We start from the raw sequence: 20514 nt of genomic DNA, 5'->3' as shown, positions 1-20514 counted from the left end.
AATGAGAAGCTTCATTACCAGCAGAGAGAGGAAATTGTTTATGCAATTATATAATGCACTGTGCAAGCTCCCGTGGGTGTCACACAAAGCTCTGGTCACTCACTCACAGGTGCAGAGGGAGATGGGCAGGACAAGAGGGAGCCAGAGCCTCTCTCCAGAAGGCCCCTTGTGCTTCCCATCGCTGCCTTGGACACACAGAGCCCACAGTGAGACAGCAACGTGAGCAAGGGAAAGCTCTCCATTTACACTGCCTGTTCAGTGGGTCTAGTTTAGCTCTTGGTACATTCAGAAAAGAGATTTCTACCACACATACAAGGGTTGGAAGTTCTCTGACCAAGGCAGAAGTGATTTTTGTTAACATGGAGCATTCTGTGAATTACAGAATCTGTGAGAGCAGGAGGATGGACTTGATGCTTATATCAAAACCCATGCTTGATTAATGTCCCTGTGACTTCATGATATTCAACCTTATCTTCTAGACTGTGGCAAGCATTTTCAGACCAAAACAGTGCCCAAGATCTAAGTCTCAGAGATGCTAAACTGGGTTTTACAACGGCCCCAGCTGCTGTCTCATCTGCAGCACAGTTGCTTTGTGCCTTGGAAAAGCTCTGGCTGGAAACAGTGTTTCTTTACTGACAACGGGCTCAGTAAAAACACCCGAAAACACAGCATATTGTCCTTACTGCACGAAGTACATACATTTGTGTTTAGTTATTTGTCACTTTCAATGAACTTCTAACTGCTGCTTGGATCTTCTGTGCAAAATGCAAGCAACAAATGAGAAAAAGAAGTAAAAATGAGGTACACACAACTAAAACGTTGTTATCACTCAGTGACATCAGTGATTCAAAGGTGCAGTGCACTGAGCAAATACAACCACTGACATATCCATATCTCAGACTTTTCCAGTCACTTGCTGCACTTCCATTAGTGAGACACTAAGGAAGATGGATGTTAGTGAGTCCCAAACAGCAAAACATGACACTCATCCAGGAAGTGCCCCCTCCACAGAACGAGAATATTTCCTTTGGAAGGGACTCACAGCCACCATCCAGTTTGAGTGCCAACTCAGCAAGGTGTCCCAGAACTTCAAAATGGCTTTGACAGAAGCATAAAGGGAGATTAAAAGTCAGCTGTGTCTTCACCAACTCACAAGAACAGAACAGCTGAAGAACCAAACATGATTCCTAAAATCATCTCTCCTCATGAGAGTGAATGCACAAAGTTTTCCTTCTGCACCTCCCATCAGGCCTATTGTTTCTTTCTTGGACAAATTCAAAGGAATCAGGGAAAGAAGATTCATGCAAACCCAGCTCTGATTCAATTAAAGTAGAAGCAAGTTTCCTCCTTCCCCAATACATGTTTAATGCAAAACCCAAAGTAAATGCAAATAAATTCACTGAATTTTAAAATCTCAATTATGTGGAGTTTATCTTAAAACAGATCTGTTATTGTTGCTAAAGCTTTTCTACTACTAAACAAGTGCTTGTTATAATTTAAAGCAAGATGTGTCAACATTTTAATTAATGAATTTACCATGAAAACTTAGGTGAAGAGATGACTAATTGAAAAGGAAAAAGAAAGTTTAAAGTGTAAACCTTATACCCACTCCTTTCCCTTTTTTAAAAAAACCCGAACTCTTTGCTTTTTCTAAAGAGGTTCAGCATCATGACAGAGCAGCAAACACACTTTCTGTAGCTCATGCATCTCGTGCAGGTTTCAGGAGACCCACAGTGCTCCTTGGCCAAAGCTGCCCAGGCCCTGTCCCAGCCCCCCAAGGCTACTGACCTCTCACTTGCTGCTCCAGGCTGAGGATCACTGCCACAGCCTGGTGGAGGATCAGCAGCTTTGTCTGCGGCTTCTCACTCTTCAGGTGCAGCTGGCACATGCGGCCGAGCTCCTTGAACGCCTCGTTGATGTCTCGCACACGCAAACGCTCTCGAGCGTTATTTGCCATTCTTCTCTCCTTTTCTCTCTCTATTTTCTGCTCTGGGTTTAAGTCCTCATCTTCATTAGTACTGCTGCAAGAAAACAAACATAACAGTAAATTGAAATATCACTGGTATTTCAAACAAGTGATCCTGGTGCTATCTCCAAATTTTCAGCTGATGAAATTAAACTTTCCACTTAATCCATTTTATATTGAAGTATACTTGGATAACTAAGAAAGCATTTGGTATCGATGCTGAAGTTTTCAAGGAAATTCTTGTTGTTCCTGCCTTTCCCTGAAAATCAATGTTGACTGGCTTCTGCCTGAAGAATACTGTCTAGAGTAAGTAAACATCTCAAGGAAAAGTAGTGGCAACACACTGCTACTTGAAGCAGATGATGGAGCCAAAGCAGTTAAAGAGGCATCCTAACCACCTTGTCAGGTAAAGAATAAATAATTTTCAACAAAGTTTTTGCTATTTTCTGATACATCAGCTTATATAAAAATATACTCAAGGAATTTTTAATTTCATGTGCTTATTTAGAAGTTTTACTTTTGTTAAAGACCACACTGGCCAATTTTAAAACTATTTTTTTTCTACTACTCAGTGTAGAGCTAAACAGTTATATTTAGAATTCTTGAACTGCCTCAAATGATATCAACTTGCACAGCCTTTTTTAATACATGATCATCCAATTTAGTCTAAAACTGTGCAAAAGCTCTGTTCTACTAAAATTAACACAACTAAAATGCCATTAAACACACATGTTGATACAGACCCTGCTGCCTGTGGTTGCAAAATTCTGATTGTTTCCTGTTACCTCAAATTTCAACACTTGAGTCAGGCCTACCAGGCAGATCCAGAAACATTTTACCCAGTGTCAGCTCCAGGTTTTGTGTCTGTGGCTTGGGAGAGGACAAAGTGTTTGAGGAGGATATTTAGCCATGCTGTTCACCTCAGCCTCCAGGGCAGGAGCTGGAGATCTCCACCGCCACAAACTCATATCTAGAAGCACAGCCCTGGCCCAGGCACAAAGTACCACAAATTTCTAAATTGTCCCATCCTCTATGCTGGGCAGGGCCCTCTGACTTTTGCTGCTTACATGTACAGGCAGACATCAGGCACGGCACTAGTGTAAGGGAATGCACACTTGTCAGGTGATTTTCCCAGCAAGTCCTCTACCTTGTATTTAAATATATAGAGACACCATCAACTTTTTCTCTCCATCAGCTGCTTATTGGTGTATGCAGTGCAGTAACACAAAAGCCTTACAATAAATTGATCAAACGTAAGGATAACACGCTATGGAGCATCATGCAAGCACAGATTCTCCAGGTCATGTCAGCAACGCACCTTGTTCTGCCTCTGGATGAGACCTTGATATCCTTCTGGGAGGACTCATCATCTGATTTCATGTCATCTGATGAGGGGGGTTCATGAATATTTTCATCCTTCTCCTTATGTTCAGACTTGATTTCTGTTGGACCTATAGCCACAGACTGGCTCTGTAAGCCACCTGACAGTGCTGCAAGCAACCAGAGAGTAGGGTGAGTGTCAGAGCACTGAAACATTGCATAGAACCTCGAGCAGATAATGGCAGTGAGGGGCCAGAGCTGAGCACGAGTCTGGGGAGACAACAGGAAGAGCTAACAGAAACGAAAGATCTTGGTAACACTGCTGTAACTTGCACATGTGTCATCAGTTATAAAGCAATCACAACTCACAGAGCAGCTTGATTGGTAACAGCTTAGTCTAAGGAAAACACTGTTGAAGACAAAAGGACATTGAGTGAAGTAAGGAAATTTGCACCTGATGTCTGGGCTGCAAATTTAAGGGCAGAACTGCACTGACATCAAGGCTTGGGTTTAGGCTGAACGTGCAACACCCCTAAATGGTGCTAGCCTGCTAATAGAGGAGCTGACTTGTGTTTTCTGCAGTTTACTTCTTTAGCTAAAAATGGAAGGAACTGTAAACACTGGTGTGGAATGACCTCCTTCCATTGGCTGGGCTGAACTCGGGGCTCAGCCCACTACACAGCCCTCCTGGCCGATTGGGAAATGGCTGCAGCTCTGCAAGTGGATCATGGCCCCTCAAGCTGGAGGGACATGTCTGTAATGCAGCCTTCTCTTGAAACTACACTGGGAAAATTCTGAGACAGGGATGCCCTCAAAATTGTTGCAGGAGTCCCTAACAGTGGTGGTATATAGGATTTGTTATTAATTTTTATTTTCAACGTGATCTATGCCCCTATCCCTTGCACTGCTGCCATTTTACCAAGATCTACAGCCTCACTGGCTCTGAACTACTGCAGACTCTGTCCAGCATTTAATCCTGGAAAGTTACCTCTGTAGCTGTCTTGTGTTTTATGATTTAGTTCTGTGCTCTGAGCAGAAACTGTACTGGGAAGAACTGAATGGTTGCTGTTGAGGCTGACACCTTCCTCCCGGTGAGTCCCAACCTAAAGCAAGGCAAAGCAAAGACTTCTATTAAAGATGTGATTCAAAGAAACAGTCCAAAAACAGAAGTTTAAAACACTGAAAGTATCTGCTGGATTAGAAACCCGAGTTAAAATTCTTAGTGAGTAAAGAAAAGATTTAGTTGATAGATGCTGTTACACTAAAACACCTGATTACACCTTACTGGACTGCACAGTGTCTCAAGCAGTGACCAACACTATTTGGAATAAAATAATCCTGGTATCTAACTATTCTTACCACCTATTTTCTGATCTGTTCCTTCATAATACATCATGATTAGATTTCTGAGAAGCAAGCACTGAGATGAAGAGTCTTGAAAAATTCTAATTTTGCATAAACTTGAATTAATGATACTTATATGAGACAGCTATGAGTGTGCATACCTAACCTGAAGAGGCAATTGGTTAAGAAACTGCTGCTCAATACAGAATACTGTCATCAACTTCTATAAAAAAATATTTGTCTGAGAAAAAAGAGGTAAAGATACACTGCCTGTATTTAAATAATTTGGAACACAGACCATTTAAAGCTTTTGATTCCTAAAGACACAAAAGTCCTTAAATATTTATAATATAACCAACATAATACAATTAAACAGTTAAAAAATGAACAAAGACGAGGGATTCTACTATTATTTGTATAGTTATAAAAACTGGCTACAGATGAAGCTTTTTATTGGAACAGTAGCAAACATGTCAACTAGAAGATTAAGCCTTTAATTAAATAGGTTTATTGCCTGGAGTTACACATGAGAACCACTGTTTTTCAATAAATCTTTCAATCCTAGTAAACTGCTGAGCTTTGAATCCCTCTTGAGTAATTAATGCAGCTTTTACCTTTCATGTCTTAGTATGGGTTTTACCCAGAGAGAGATAAATACCCTTATGCAAGTTTATCCTTTGTTTAATATACACTTGTTCCTGTAAGCTAATGCACAGGAACAAAAAAAGGAAGGGGGATCCCCCCCTCCCTGACAACCCACAACTAGTATCAGGTCATTCCGGGCTGCTATTTGTATCCATTGTTCTGCAGAAAATCTTCTCTTGTATACTGTGGAATATCTGTTGCTATTTCAAGTATATTTTATCTTCCTCTGCGTGTAATAGGCTTTGTTTGTGAGAAGTTCTACTCTGGATACAGTCAGCCCAGCTCCAACAAGAGTCATGAACTCGCTGGGAAGAAGGAGCTGAGCCTGGGTCTTTCAGCCTAAGAGACAAAACTCCTTAAAACTGGAACATGAAGCTCATTCTCACTCTGAACTTTTCAAAAATGAGTCTTTCCCTAATTCTGCCTTGCAGGTTGTGTGTTTTATTTCATTCTTCTGGTCATGCTTAGTCCTAACACTTGAGGGTGCTTTTATTCAAGATACAGACTATTAATTGTTTAAGGGCCAGGTTTGTTCCGAAATCTACTTCTTAAAAAACGCAAAAATTTCTTAAAGCTGTGTACAAACATAGCAGCTGCCAGACCCCTGGCAACTTTCAAATCTAGAGCTAATCTAAAGGCAATAGATTAGCAAATCAGTTCTGATAAAGGCAAAGAACAGATTAGAAAGAAAAACTGAATTCAAGTCCACGTTCCAGTCCTTTGAAACCCAGATGAACAAATTAAAAGCATACAATTTAGATTAGCAGGATTTACACAGAAATCTTAAGAGCTAAAAGGCTACAAAACTGACCATAACACTGATTTTTATCCCAGATCTGTGATATACTAGAAAATCCAAACTGGCAAACAAAAAACCCTAAACAAAATGACTTGCTGAAAGTCACTGCATCCCATGCAGAGACCAACAGCTTTGTCTGGTACAGGCACAACTGATCGGCGACTACTTCAAACTACCAAAGCTTGAAGTATCTTAAACACCGAGTTGAGAAAATTCAGTTTGCTCTCCTTTCGCTGGAGCCGCACGGCATAGAGAAAGGGCTCTCCCCATCTGCATTTCAATGGAGCACAACCCCGGGCTTCCTTTAAGTCTTCTGAAAGGCGTCCGGGGCCATCAGCTCCGCGGCGCTGGGAACAAACGAGCTCTCGACATGTTTTATCGCTATTCTTTATAAGCAATTCCCAGTCAGGCGCTTTCCTGGCGCCCAGGGCCAGCTCCGGAGGCAGAGCTGCGGGCAGCTCCCGCCGTGCCCGGTGCCGAGGCTCGCAGTGCCGCCGCGGCTGCCGAGCATTGCCATTGCCATTGCCACTGCCATTGCCATTTCCATACAGCTGCCCGGGCCGCCCCGCGCGGGTTGTGCCGCGGCCCCTGCAACGCCAGCCTCCGTGACTCGCGGCACTTCAGCTCGACAGCAAACAAACTCGGAGTGAATTCATGCTCTCCGGCGCTAATCCAGCCTTGTTTCCATGGTCCCTCCTCCCTCCCAGGCAAAGCCCGAAGCTCCCCAGGCACACAAAATGGGAGCCAAACGGGAGGCTGGGCTGCACCACACCGCACCCAGCCGGAGCTCGCAGCGGTGCGGGGAGAACACTGCTGAGAGGAGCAGGCAGCGCGGACACTGCGCTCGGTGCCGCCGCGTTCGCATCGCTGCCCTCTCTGCCTCCTCCGCACAACGCCAACCCTACAGCTCTGCATTCACTGCAATCACAGAAAACTTACCCCTCGGTAACCCCGGGCTGAGCAGAACGGGACCCCTGTTACAAGACTGTACATTGTTGTTATCTACCAGGTGAACTGCACTAATTTTTATGCAGTTCAAGAAAGACTTGTCCATAGGACAATCTGCAGCCCTACTGATATGTGCAAGTTAAAAAAAAAAAAAAAACAAACCAAAAAAAACCACCAAAAAAACCCAAACCCAAGTGCAGAACATATTTCGCTTGATTTAAGTGGTAACATTTGGGATTTGAAACCAGAAAGCCAGTGAAGTATTTTAGGCAACTAAATAAAAACTAGACAAATCATGGGCGGTGATGAGACACAACTGCACGGAGGAGAACCGAGAGTGACACGTGGGGAAAGGACATCTCTGTCCTGGTAACATTGGTTCTGCATCTCACTTTATTCATTTTGAGCACTTAGCAATGAAAGCTTTTGAGAGCTGGAAAATAAAAATACCACTCTTGGTCTGAGTCTTTGAACATTTCAAGCCCTACTAACTGGTCAATTTGGCTTCGGTGATTAACACCATTTTAGCCAAGGTGTCCACAATTAAGACAATGAAAAAGGCTTTGTAATCGAGATTTTTTACACTTTAGACAGCTCAGAGTTGTTCAGTGGGAGCATAATCTCTGCAGGGCAATAGCAACTCTGGAAGGGTTTGAGCAAGAGCAGAGAGGTTGGTGTTGGCAAAGCTGCTGAACTGCCCTTTCGTGCTTCTAGAGCGGAGCAGGCACAGGGCACAAAGAGGGAGATCACCAATTGTCTGAGACTCCTGTTATACCTGAAAAAAACTCTCTGACTTAAGGATTGAGTTTCATCCTTAACTGAGTTTCCAGGCCTTTTATTTATTTATTTTTAATCAGTTCAGGCTGTTCTTTTTCCATTGTATTACAATGACAAATAAAAAGCAGCTTGAATAAGAACAAAAAGTATTACTTCTTAACTTTTCAATAATACATGAAATAAAATACAAATCAACTTCAAAGGCCAGTTAGCAAATATTTGATGAGTTTGAGATATTAAAAATCTATTTGAATAAGTCTAATGGCCAGCCCAGCTAAAAAGAAAACAAGACCATTCAGAGCAAGCAGGAAATGAAGTCAACTAGAGTTGTAAAATAAATCTGGCTCAAAAATTAAGCAAATGTTAAAATAAAACCATGCCTGGTTACACTAATTACATAAAAAGGAGTTAAATTACTCATTTCCTAGCTCCTTCTGCCAAGATCATCATCTTCAAGGGAAATTAAATTTATTTTTTTCCTATTTTTTTTTTAAAGAGCAAAAATGTTTTGTGTAAAGATCCCACCCTCCTTCAACAAGGAAGTTTCATTTAGTGCTGAATTCCAATGAACATTTCTTGACCCTATGTCAAACAAAACATCAAAAATAGGTAATCACCCTTATCAATGTTGACATTTCTCACTATGTTAGCCCAATACTCATTATTTTCTTAAAATTTACTGGATGTCATCTCAAGGAAAGCAGTATTTAAATCTGGAATGAAGGCTGGCTCTTACAGCTCAGGTTGTGTGTCAAATTCTCTGCTCTCCTACCTACTATTTAGAAAGAACAGCCACCTAATAGTAAATAATAGTTTGAAATTAATTGGTTACTGAAGAAGAATTAGCCTTGTACTTGAGGGGCATTACTGCAACGCAGTCATCACTAATAAACCACTCAGGCTGTGGCAGAGCCAGCTGTGCCAACCTCTGCTCTGTACATATTTCAGGACTCCATCCTCAGTCACGCTGAGTTCCTGCAATTGCAAATGGTGTCAAAGGGCACTCTTTGGGGACTGGACAAGGCCACAACAGGATGCCTTCTGTTGGAGCCAATTATTCTGATGTAACAAAATTAAGGTTAATCCAAGAAATTCTTTAGCTGACTCACTTTGCAAGCCAAAACTGATCTGCAAGCTTGTGTCATCCAGTGAGGATGAAATGTACAGTCAATTTTTTTTGTTTTCCTAATCTAAATTTATTTCTAACAGACAACAAGCATCTGCTAGTCAAATCATTAGATGATAAACCAGGTCTGTATTACATTTAAGCAACTACATTAAAATAGAGAAGATCAAGGAACTTTTGTCCATTTTGGAGAGTAATTTTCCACTGTCCCCTATTTTAATAAAAAGTTGATAAAATATTTACTATAGCTTATTTAAAAGAGAAACTGAGATTTTTACATACATGTTGGCACTACCTGTATTTATTTGACTATCTGTCTTAGCAGTGTCAGAAGGTTCCTCAAGTTAGAGAACAAATTTGTCACTGCAGTTTCAGTCACTCGCTTAATGCCCCATGAAGACCAGAGGAAAACAGTTTTCTTTTGTATGACTGAATTTCAGTCTACCCCAGAACATGGCAGAATTTTAACAACATTCTTTAAATATTAAATCTCAGTCAGTACTATGAAAAAATTTAAAAGTACTTATGCATCACTTCTTTCATTGCTAAAAGTAGCTGTGAACTTGCACAGAAAGCTAAAGTTGGATGTGCATTTGGAAAGTACCCCCTCCCCAAAGCCCCCAAACACACGCAGCTTATAGAAAGCAACCAGTTCTTTTTGATGTTTACTGCAGTGGTCCTGAAATTAATATAAATGGATGTGTGACGTGCGAATGGGAGAGCCTGGAACTAATTCTGTTTTATAGAATACAAACCCTTCAGCAATTGGGGTACCTAATTATTTTGATGATAGGTGAAATTTTGCCTTGATCACACAGTACCCAGCTGTGAATCTGTTTTATAACAGAAAATTTCACAGCATGTAACTGGTCTTTAAAATTACGCTGTAAACATGCAAACACATGGCACCACTAAAACAAGCATGTTTTTAAAAGCTCTTTTTCCTTTAAGCATTTTTGAGAAGGGAGGAATGAAAAGGAAGAAAAAGGGAAGTGAGCAATGCTACAAATAGATTCGTTTACTGTGTAATGCTTTTAGCATATTTCTGATCTATAAAAAGCTCGACTACATTTTTTCAGAACAGTTCACATTTTTAAAGAAACTAAAAGAGATGGATTGAATTATTTCACCCTTCTTGGGGATTAATCTGAAAGTTGTTTCCTTTTCATTGTTACTTACACTACAGCTGTGCTCAAACTCCTTTTCGTTTAGAAAAAAAGTTTAAATTTTGAGCCTGCGCACACTATGGTTCCACATTCCAACAGCTTCCTCCCAGTCCTCTGCCAGCATCTGCTATTGAAGACTAGTTCCAATTTACAATAAACAGCTTTTCCAGACCAGAACACTTGAAATTCAGTCCTTCTTGACTGCTTTTCCCATTCAATCTCCCTATTCACCATTTCAAGGAGAAAACGGTTCTGCCAATTATTACACATCTGGAAAAAATGCATGTATAAGCTGAAACGCTCTCAGCAGAAAGTTTCAGCTTTCTGCATATGGTCACAGCAGGATTTTATGGGCCACTGACCAGGCCAAAGTCTAAGTTTTCCCATCTTTTTCCTCCCCCACATTTCTGCCCACCCCCACTCCAACATTCTAATTGGAAACCCATAGCAGGTGCAAGCTGTCTGCCATCTTTTCCTCCACAAGAATCTCAAGTGGTTTCTTCCTGATAAATATTAGTCTTCCAGCCCAGTTCTACCTCAGTAGGCTCTATGATAATTTCAGTGCATCAGCTGTAATCGCTTTGCATAAACATACTCATGTTTTCCAACATCATTACCATGGATGCTTGTCTGTTGGCTGTTACAAGGCTGGATGCTCCATAGTTTGAGTTCAGGCTTCCAATTGGCCCATTGTGGGATGGTCCCAATAAACTATGAATATCTCCATGGCCAGCTGACAGGCTTGTTGAAGGCCCCACAGCGTGGTTCCGCAGGACATGGATGGCATCATCGAGTCTGTCCAAGCGATCCTCCATCCGGGACTGCTGTTGGGATGCAAGAGGGACAGGAAACCCCATTACTGAGTAAATCCCCAGGCTCCTCACACCATAACACAGTCTATCTCGGAGGTATTAAAGACTGAAGATGACATGTGGTATCAAACTAGTATCAAAAGACTTTGAGAGCACCTACCAGCACTACAGACAAACAGGAAAAAGAAAATATTATCTGGAGATTTTGCTCAAGATAGCATTCATTCCACAAATAGGTGGCAGCTTTGAAAGTGAAGCTTATTATAAGGTTAATGTTACTCAGCTGCTATTACATGGCATGAACAAGAGAAAAGGAATTGCTACAAAATAAGCTAATGCAGGACAAGAAAGAATGATCATAAAATCAGCCTCACCATGCCGAAAACAATTAAGAGAGGCAGTGGTTTTTTGGGAATCTGTATTAACAAAAAAAACTGGACAAAACTTTAAGTTGCCATCTTTTAAAACGGACCTTCAAACAGATTAGGTATTTCAGAAATAAAAGCGAGTTACTTGTGTTACTGTAGAAGTCTGTCTTAAAATTACTTTCTTTTAATTACTTTCTTTTATTAAAAGGAATACAAAAAAAACCCAAAGCAAAACCAATTCTGACATCGCAGCTCCCTAGAAACTGAAATAGCAGGATGTTGGAGTCAAAAGATGGGTCATAGACTACACTAATTTAAGTTTTTAATGGGGGATCCGAAGGAAGCGTTAATTGAAACACAAAAAGGCACCATCTAAAGTGAAATAGTACCTCACAGACATCCTTTAAGAAGGACATTGCATCTTGCAAATGCTCGTGAAGTTGCTGTTCAACTCGATTTTTCTGGCAAAGTCAAGACAGAACAGGAAGCAAAGCACAGGTTAAGATTAATTCAAAAAAGAGGTGAGGAAACAGCTGATGTGCATGTCAGCAAAAAATTGTTAGTCAAGTTAATGCAACAGAGATCTGATTATATTAAGATAAGAAAAGGCTAATACTTAACACTGCAGTTATGTTAGGATTCTAAGATGTACATAACAATTAAATTTAATTGCAAAAATATTGAAGAAAAGAAATCTGATTTAACTTATAATTTATTCTTGTTAGACAGAAAAAAAAAAAGGAATTACATCTGTGGAAACTAGAAATAGTAAGCAAGTAATCAAAACCTTCCCTCAGATTTTCCCTCTTTCCTTCCCAATATTGTATCGGAAATGTAAGAAGGAAGGAAGTAACTTAAATCCTCTGCTGAATCGTCAAAAGAAGAAAATTTACAATGCTGCAGATTACTGCCTGTGTGTTTTTCTGTAAAATGTTTAATTAATAAATGAACATTCCCTGCAACAAATAATAATTACAAATAAAATGTATTAATACTTTAATAGCAGCATAATGCACACAGGCCCTAGAGACTGCCATTTGAGAGAGAGAGGGGGAAGGACAAGTAAATGCGGAGGCATGAAGTCTTTATCTTTCTCCAGACTGAACTTTAGATAAGAATTAGCTATGGATTTGTGAAAAGGTACCAGAATCTCATAACAGTGCTTTAGCACCAGCTGTCCTCAGCACAGAAGCCTGATGCCCAAGGAACAGATGGTGAAAGACACACCCTGCACGTCTTATATTGTTCAACTGAACAGGCCATTTGTTAGCAAAGAATTCATTTGTAATGCTATCCTACTGTTTCCTTTAATGATATGCAGGATTTATACAAAACCAAGCCTTCAACCCCTAAGTAAAAAGTACTATGTTGCTTTCAACAATTCTTACCAAGGAGTGCAGAGAGTTTTCATAGTTGGGAGATGAGGGGGCTTGTCCTCCACTCCTCGACCACTGACTGGCACCTGTCAAAAGTGTCTAGGTTAGCACACAGATTTACGCAGCAGAAGTGGGAAGCAGAGACAGTATTTCTCAACATAATTAAAACCAACATATTCTGCATAAAGGTAAGCTAACATATGGGTATACAAAGGAGGACAAATTCCTTCATTCTGCCTTATTGAGGGATAATTTTCATATCCTGGCATCTGTAGGGTTAGATCATTGTCAGTGACAAAAGCAGCAACATCTTCAAAGTACTTCAACATTAAAAACGTGGACTAAGTACACACACACACACCATGTTTGAAATACCTGCTTCTGCCTGTGTCACCATAAAAGACCTGCTGAATTCTTCTGCAGATTCTGCTCAGTATATCTATCTTTAATAGTGTTAAAATGCACAAAAATATTTAAAGAAATCAGATAGACACCAAGTTAAGGATAACTGGAGAACCATTTTTATGGCACCTCTCTACTGAAGGAGAAAACTTAAAACTGGATCTAAAAGCTTTATCTTGTCTAGTTGTACATTATACCATTTTAGACTACAATGCATTCCAAATTTAGAAGAGTAAAAATACATCCAAGTCATTCCCATTTGTTATTTCAGATATACTTAAGGTAAATCAGTAGCTAAAGAATCGTTGATTGTGAAGCAAATTGACAATTAAATCCATATTACCTATACACTGCAAATTCAAATACATATCCATTCTAATATGACATAAATATACCTAATTATCATGTAAATGTTAAAAATAATTAGATGTGAAATGCAATAACTAATAAAGCAGTACTTTTAACACAAAGCCTGAAGTAGTACAACATGCATTTTTCTCACCAACTAATAATGCATCTTTTATAAAGATACTACATGAAATTCTATGGCCATTAGAGACAGCTTCCTTTCAGCCATACAAATGTAATAATAAAGCAATTACATTAATAAATTATGGACATACAATCCAAAGCAGCTCATTAAAGGAAGAGCCTGTGGGCTTGTTCTTTCAATAACAGCCAGAGCTGTACGTCTGGAAAACTGGGAAAAGGTTTAATAACATTACAGTTCCTTTGTTCAGAGAGCTGCAAGTAGTTACCTTTTAAAGACAAGGTTTTATTTAACAAAAAGAGTACAGCTTGCATAGCTATTAAAATACCTAAATATTTCCTTTCTAATTAAAAAATAATAATAAAAATCTCCTATTTCATAAAAGTCCAGAGTTGCCGTAATTGTGCTGGAATTCTCTCTTAAAATACAAAGAATTCAGTGAGTAAGTTTATCATTTCCAATTTTCACTTCACTCAGCTACTTTGGGTCTGGATCTGCAGTCTCCGTCTGCATTATTTTCATTCCTGAACTTGGGAATACTGCTTGGGGTCCCACTTATTTTTGCACAGCCATTAATGAAACAACTATGGAGTACTTTGGTTCTGAACAGTGTTCAAATTTTGACCTGGTGAGAGTTCCATTTTTAGAGACAGGACAGTGGTCAGGAGCACTCCCTGCTCTCAGAACTCAGAGTATCACTCCCTACAGCACAGCAGCAGCTCAGAATTCAGCAGGAAGGTGGTCAGGTAAGCAAGCAAGCAGACTGCAAGCTTGTGCACCTCTTCTGACACATCTGTTTAGGGGTTTGACTGGAAGAAGGTGCTGTTTCTATAATGTAAGCCCAGAACAAACCTCCGAGTGGGATGTCTCACAAAGGAGACAAAAAGAAAAGAGGGGAGGGAATAATCAACTCCTCCTGTCAAACGCCCATCCCAACGGCAACCTGCAGCCTTCAGTCACACCTCGGCACCGCCGGGGCTCTTCCCGAGCGGTGGCACTCTGCCTCCATGGCTGCAGGTTGCCAGATGGCACCGATTTCCTGCCTGCCTCATTCCACTCCCCCTCCTAGAAGTTTGTGCATGAAATCCACCAATTATGTTAAAAAGCATCCTGGCACCGCAAGCCCTGCAATTAACAACTGCAGCTTTTAGTGCAGCACCAACACAGCAGCATTAAAAAACAAATAAGCCAGGCAAGTGTTAGGATTTACAGGGGTCACCGACAGCAATCACTGCAGTATTGTTCTTACCCCGAGTCTCCCCAACACTAATCCTCTGGCTCCCCTTTCAAACACACACTCAGAGCCACACAGGGCTGGCTTTGCATCCTCAGAACCCACCGAACCTCCTGAATACCTCTGATCCCGGCACAGAGATTCTTAAAATACCGAGGCTCCCACCATTCAGACCCTATATAAACTTCCCATGCATGTACACAACCATTAAAACTATGCAAGACGCCAAGCTCTGGGCATGTTTATGTAAAATTAGAAATTAAATGAGGGCAGGGAAGGCAACACACACACTACTGTCTCATAATACTTGGAGGTTTTTATGAAGTTGTTCTCCAAGCTTTTACTTAACCGAATTAAAAAACATCATTAATACTCATTCAGCAACGTAAGAGCCAAAGAGTCAGCCATGAGTTTATGAACCCCAAGGTCTCATGACGTTGGTATCTCTCAGTGCTCTCCCTGGTAAACAGAGTACTCCTACCATAATTTACAATTAAAGCATAGGCAAATTATGACTTAAGCAATCTGCAATACTACAAATGCTAACTAAACAAATACCTAACTGCAAAAAGGGGAAAATGACAATGAAAGCTAAAATGCTCCAAAAGATATTATTTTAGAACACATAAAACATTTGTTTTATCTGCAATAACTTTTTGGGTCAAGACGGAAAATGGTTACCAGGAGTATAAATAGCAATAAATGCAGCAGTAATTACTTCACATTGTGCTTCACCGTGTTCTTAGTGACTCATCTGGGAATAAAGATAAAAGTCCAGATTCATAAATGAAGGTAATTAACTACTGGAGCAATTTACCAAAGGCTTGATAAATTCTGTATCACTGAAATTAAAGGGGGTGGGAGGGTATAAATGTGAAGCAGATGCTAAGTTTGAGCCTGAAAAGGATTTCAGTATTATTTGCTTATGTCTACTCTACTACTGTCTTAACCATCAAAATCCAGAATAAGGAACACAAATTGAAGTGCAAATTTTGGAGAGTTTTACATTTCATGCAGGTTGCAACAGGCAAAGGCAACAACAGCAAATGGAAAACACAAATTTTAGTGACCTCAAATTTGTACTCTAAAACCAGAAATTAGTGAGTGCTTTCATGCTTACAAAATGAAGTGTAGTATCTAATTAGGCAACTCTTGAAAAAAACCTCTTTGGGATCTTTAAAATTTTAAATACTTTGATATGTCAGAACTTCTTTCTTCCATCCACAAAATATTTTCAATAGTAGCTTTGATGTTAAAAAGAAAATAGTAATACTTATCTGGTCTGATCTGCCTTTTCAGTACAACAGAATACACAAAACATTTTTTGTCAACTGTAATCACTAAATCAAAAATCCCATTAATCCCATCATTACTCAATTCAACATGGATTATTCCGTAATAGAAAAGAAATGCCCAAAGCAGCTGTTCAGGTAAGCCATGTCAGATACTCATTAATCCATTACACCCACAGAAAACCAGAGCAGTGTCCATTAAACAGGAGTGAAGCATGAATGATGGAGGTTTTGAATGACATTGCATATAGAGATATGCACATTCACATACATATGATTATGACTGCATTTTGCATGCAAAAATTTTACAAATTTATTTATCTAGATTACAGAAGTGTTCAGTTAACCTCTTTCTATACCCTTTTCACCTTAAGGTAATTCTATTGTTTCACAAAAAGCAAAACAGTCTTGCGAAAAAGTGACCAATGGCCAGGAGCCTGCAGGGATGTATTAAACAACAGAGAATGGGGAAACAGACTGTTGTATAAATGTTAAATAATTTAACAAATTGCACTGTAGGAAAGAACAGGGTTAAAGTTACATCATCTTGCTTGTAATTCTAGTTCTTTGTTAAACAACAAATTTAAGTCAATGGAGCTTTCACAGTCCTCTCTATATGGAGAACAGCTGTTCAACTTTTACTAGACAGCTGAGGCCACAGTGTCTGTGAAAGCTGCACTGCCACTAATAGCTGTAGGCAGCTGCCCACAGTTCATCTCCACACTGGAATGCTTCTTCCCACATTCACACTACAAACACACAAAGCACAGGTGACAGAGGTGGCTGCAACACAGAGCATTTATTTTGAAAAATGCCAGAAATTCTTCTCCCATAGAATGAAAACATTCATGAAAGATATGAATGAAAAGCTATCTTGTGTAAAAATTGGATGGTCTCATAGCCTACTATATTTTCATTAGAGGGAACACACATCTGCTGTGTTTGTCACTGAAAGCTGCCGCAGAGCTTTAATATATAGCTTTAAAAAAAAACCCAAATCATATCAAATCATTCTTCTTTCTCTCAAACAGTGTAAATCTGTAGAGATATCTTTACAATCCTGATAATATATGGTCAGTTAATGCTTTCAGACATTATTTTAATTAGCTAATTTTCAAAGCCAGTTGCTAGGACTCAAGTGAATGCCCCTCACAAAATGTCTAAGAATCTGGATTTATAAATCTCTGTTATGTACAGTGGAAAAATAACCAAAATACACAAGTAGTTACGCAAGAAAGTTAATGCTGATTTCACTGTGATTCCAAACAGGATGTTTTCAAAACAACGAACAAGTTATTGACAAATGGCCAGTCTGTACCTGTAAGAGGTGACGGTGATCCAACCGGTGTTGATGGATTTGATGGAAAACTACTGCTGGTATGATCAGGAGAATAAATCTGATAACAGACAAAGAGATTATATATCAATATATGTTATAATACATAGGAAAAAAAGCTATTAGGATTCTTTTTCATGTTTTAATTGCCATTCTTGATTCTGGATTGATAAAAAATGCAGTTTGATCCTTCAATCACAGCTCTGCTTTATTACGCTCAAGGCTCTAAAATGTCCGAAGAACTTTCATTTTCAAGCAGCTGTCCAAATAAGCACAGCCTGTATTTCATAGCAACACAAGGATAACTGACCTTCCTTCTCATTTAACAGCAGCGGAAATTACAGCCTTTCTGTCACTACAGGGGAATGATACAAGTAACAGTTCGCAGTACACAGCTAATTATATCAAACAAAACTTCAGAAAAATGCCAATGAATAATGACTTTCCAAACTTTAGAGAGAGATTTTAGCAGTCAACACATGTTATCTTCTAAAAATTAATCCTTCAGAAAATACCAAGAAAGCATTCAGGCTCTCTTATTATTGGTACCTACCAAACAAAGAACACCCGAAACTTTGTTCCTCTTGCAATATATTGCAACACATGATATGTTTCTCTCTCATTTCAGTATCAATTGGCCTCTTGAGAAACTAAACTTCAACATAAAACAATTCTTTCCTTGCTATTAATGAAATTAAAAACTATTGGTAAAAATGGAAGACATAATGCTCAAAGCTTTAATTAAAAATTAAAATCTCAAGACACTGGGAAAATTAATTTTATAAAGGGATTTGAATAGATTTAGAGGCTGACTATGGACTTCAGAACATATTTTTATAGGTCATCGGTTCAAACCTGTTTTACTTGAGCACAGCCCAGGATTTGTTAGTCATCAGATGGCAGTTAAAAAAATCTTCTCTGGCAGTGTGGTTGATGTCTCTTCACACAGACAATATGACATTTCAGCATTTAGCTGACAATAACTTCATTAAGTTCCATATTGTATTTTTTGAACCGACAAAACCAGGACGCGATAGACCACATGCTCCTTCCTGGTCTATCATACTTTTGCATTAGGAAAGACCATCAGTTCCCTAATGGAAATGCTTCCTCCTTTTCATACATGCTAGAAAGAAAATATATTTAGAACAAACTACCTCATACTACCGGAGGAAATTCATGCATTGTACATCAGCATAAAAATAAATCTTGGGTGTCAGTATAAGAACTGTAGAGAGTTCCAGAAGGTAAGACACAGAAAATTAAAATAAAGTCAAAGGCCACAAAGTTTTCTTTGAAACTGCTTGTTTTCCACAGGTCTACCTGCCAGTTCTATTTTGCTGTATTTTATAATGGGGAAGATCTACAGTATAGCAAAGCCACAATTAAAACACGAGGTCAGAATTCATTCTGCATGCAGTCCCTGGCTGCTGTGCTGTTAAATGACCAATGATGAACAACCCTGACACCTTCTGCCAGGCTTAAACGGTAACATGACTCATTTTACTGCAACAAATGAGACTCCTCCTCCTATCAGTCATGGTCCATTCCAATCAGTGGGGTGCCAATATGCCAGGGTCTAATGAAAAGGCTCTTAGACAAAAGCTGCACAATTGAGAGCCTGCAGAGCCAAACCTCGGAGCTGTTAGTCCAATTTTTTAAACACTACAGTGTACATTTCAGTTAGGCTTTGTTATGTTAATGTTATTGAGTCTAAAGCAACAAAGAAACTTAATTCATGAATTACTTTTAGAAGTCAACTTCCCTACATTTTCTTTTCTTTTGTGAAGGGACCAGTGGCTATTTAACTACCGAGACGGTACAAAGGCCTTTACTCTAGTGCTGAGGTAGGAATCAAAACATAAGTTATCACAAAGAGGTCTGATATAATCAACAAAGTTAAACAGTCCTCCTGTTTGATCTCCTCTAAATTAAAGACCAAGTGTTTTGATTTGGCATTAGGCAATGAAATAAACCAGATGTTTCTCCTGCCATATAACCCTCCATGGGCACAATCTTAAAGGGTTATTGTTTGGCAAACGTTCAGGGAAACACATTAGAAATGGCACGAATACCCAGATTTTCTTTTCTTTCTATCTATACTAGTTCATTATCCAAACTAATGCATAATCCACAGGGCTTTGGGAACTTTGTGTAAATACTTTCATGTACAATTCTCTTTCTTGCCTACCCTGAGATTAAGACCACAATTATCCAGGCTTAAACCTAAAATAAAAGAACCTTTGCAAATGTATTATCTGGCCTTACATGTTTAATCACATACTATTCTGTATGGTCTTTAATACCTAAACTGAAGAACAAATGTCGTATCCTCTAATGTTTCGCACATGAAAGGCCTACTGTGAGATGTACATCAACAGAATTTTAGAACTAGAAATTCCTCTCAACAGTTGCAGCGGCAGCATTTAAAATCCAAACAGAAAGGAATACAATGTCATCTTCAGCGGGAAAAAAATAAAAAGGCGAGACAATTGCAGTATTTAAATAAAACTTTGTTCAAACAGAAAACTATTCTTGATTTACTAGCTGTCAAAATTCATGTGTGTCAGCTTCACCTGCAGGAGAGCCCACCTCCCTGCTGGCCCAGCCGTGAGCCGTGCTCTCGCTGAAGGAGCGCGAGCAGTGTGCTGGGTGCGCGTGGTGCGGGGTGCGGGGGAAGCAGATGGATGAGGCGAGGGATTTGAAGTGTGCAGACTATGGCATGCACTGATAGAGCAGATGGAATGCATCACCATCAGCTATGACAGAAATGATTTATGGAATGACCTGGCTGCTCCTGCCAAGCAACAACACGGGATGACAGAAACAAGTTTCTATGACAACCAGAGCCCACCCACCAGTTAGATTAAACATTTCTGCCCTGACTTCCACTTGCAATATATTTAGTTTTTCCTCAAAACATCAGCCTGGCTTTCTCAGCTAGTGACTTGGACAAAAATACCTGAAAGGATGAGAAAATCATTTAGAAAAGGAGAGCAGTGGAAAATGTCACCAAGTCCCGCAGGTCTAACTGGCCAGCGTGTCAGACTTAACAACGAAATTTTGTTTCGGCTGCAGAACAGCAGACACCCAAATACATCTGCAGAGCAACG

The 20514-nt window shown here is 39.6% G+C and overlaps 1 protein-coding gene across 6 annotated transcripts in view; it reads right to left on the bottom strand.

Moving 5' to 3' along the window:
- TCF12 (transcription factor 12) overlaps positions 1-20514 on the bottom strand; it is a 160093-nt gene that overhangs the window by 5161 nt on the left and 134418 nt on the right. Inside the window, exons 14-20 of one of the 6 annotated variants that reach the window (XM_085070720.1) lie at positions 17384-17462; positions 12660-12733; positions 11661-11732; positions 10709-10915; positions 4275-4389; positions 3285-3456; positions 1789-2021 (exon numbers count right to left, since the gene is read on the bottom strand). In XM_085070720.1, the coding sequence (XP_084926846.1) occupies positions 1789-2021; positions 3285-3456; positions 4275-4389; positions 10709-10915; positions 11661-11732; positions 12660-12733; positions 17384-17462 (952 nt within the window). The remainder of the gene's footprint in view (positions 1-1788; positions 2022-3284; positions 3457-4274; positions 4390-10708; positions 10916-11660; positions 11733-12659; positions 12734-17383; positions 17463-20514) is intronic. The other 5 variants (XM_085070722.1, XM_085070721.1, XM_085070723.1 and 2 more) reach the window with 5 other exon arrangements.

Source organism: Lichenostomus cassidix, chromosome 10 (genome assembly GCF_008360975.1).
Source record: "Lichenostomus cassidix isolate B80296 chromosome 10, HeHo_3.0, whole genome shotgun sequence".
Taxonomy (NCBI): Eukaryota; Metazoa; Chordata; class Aves; order Passeriformes; family Meliphagidae; genus Lichenostomus; species Lichenostomus cassidix.
The sequence above is the reverse complement of the archived record's forward strand: the minus strand, read 5'-3'. Positions and strand labels throughout refer to the sequence as shown.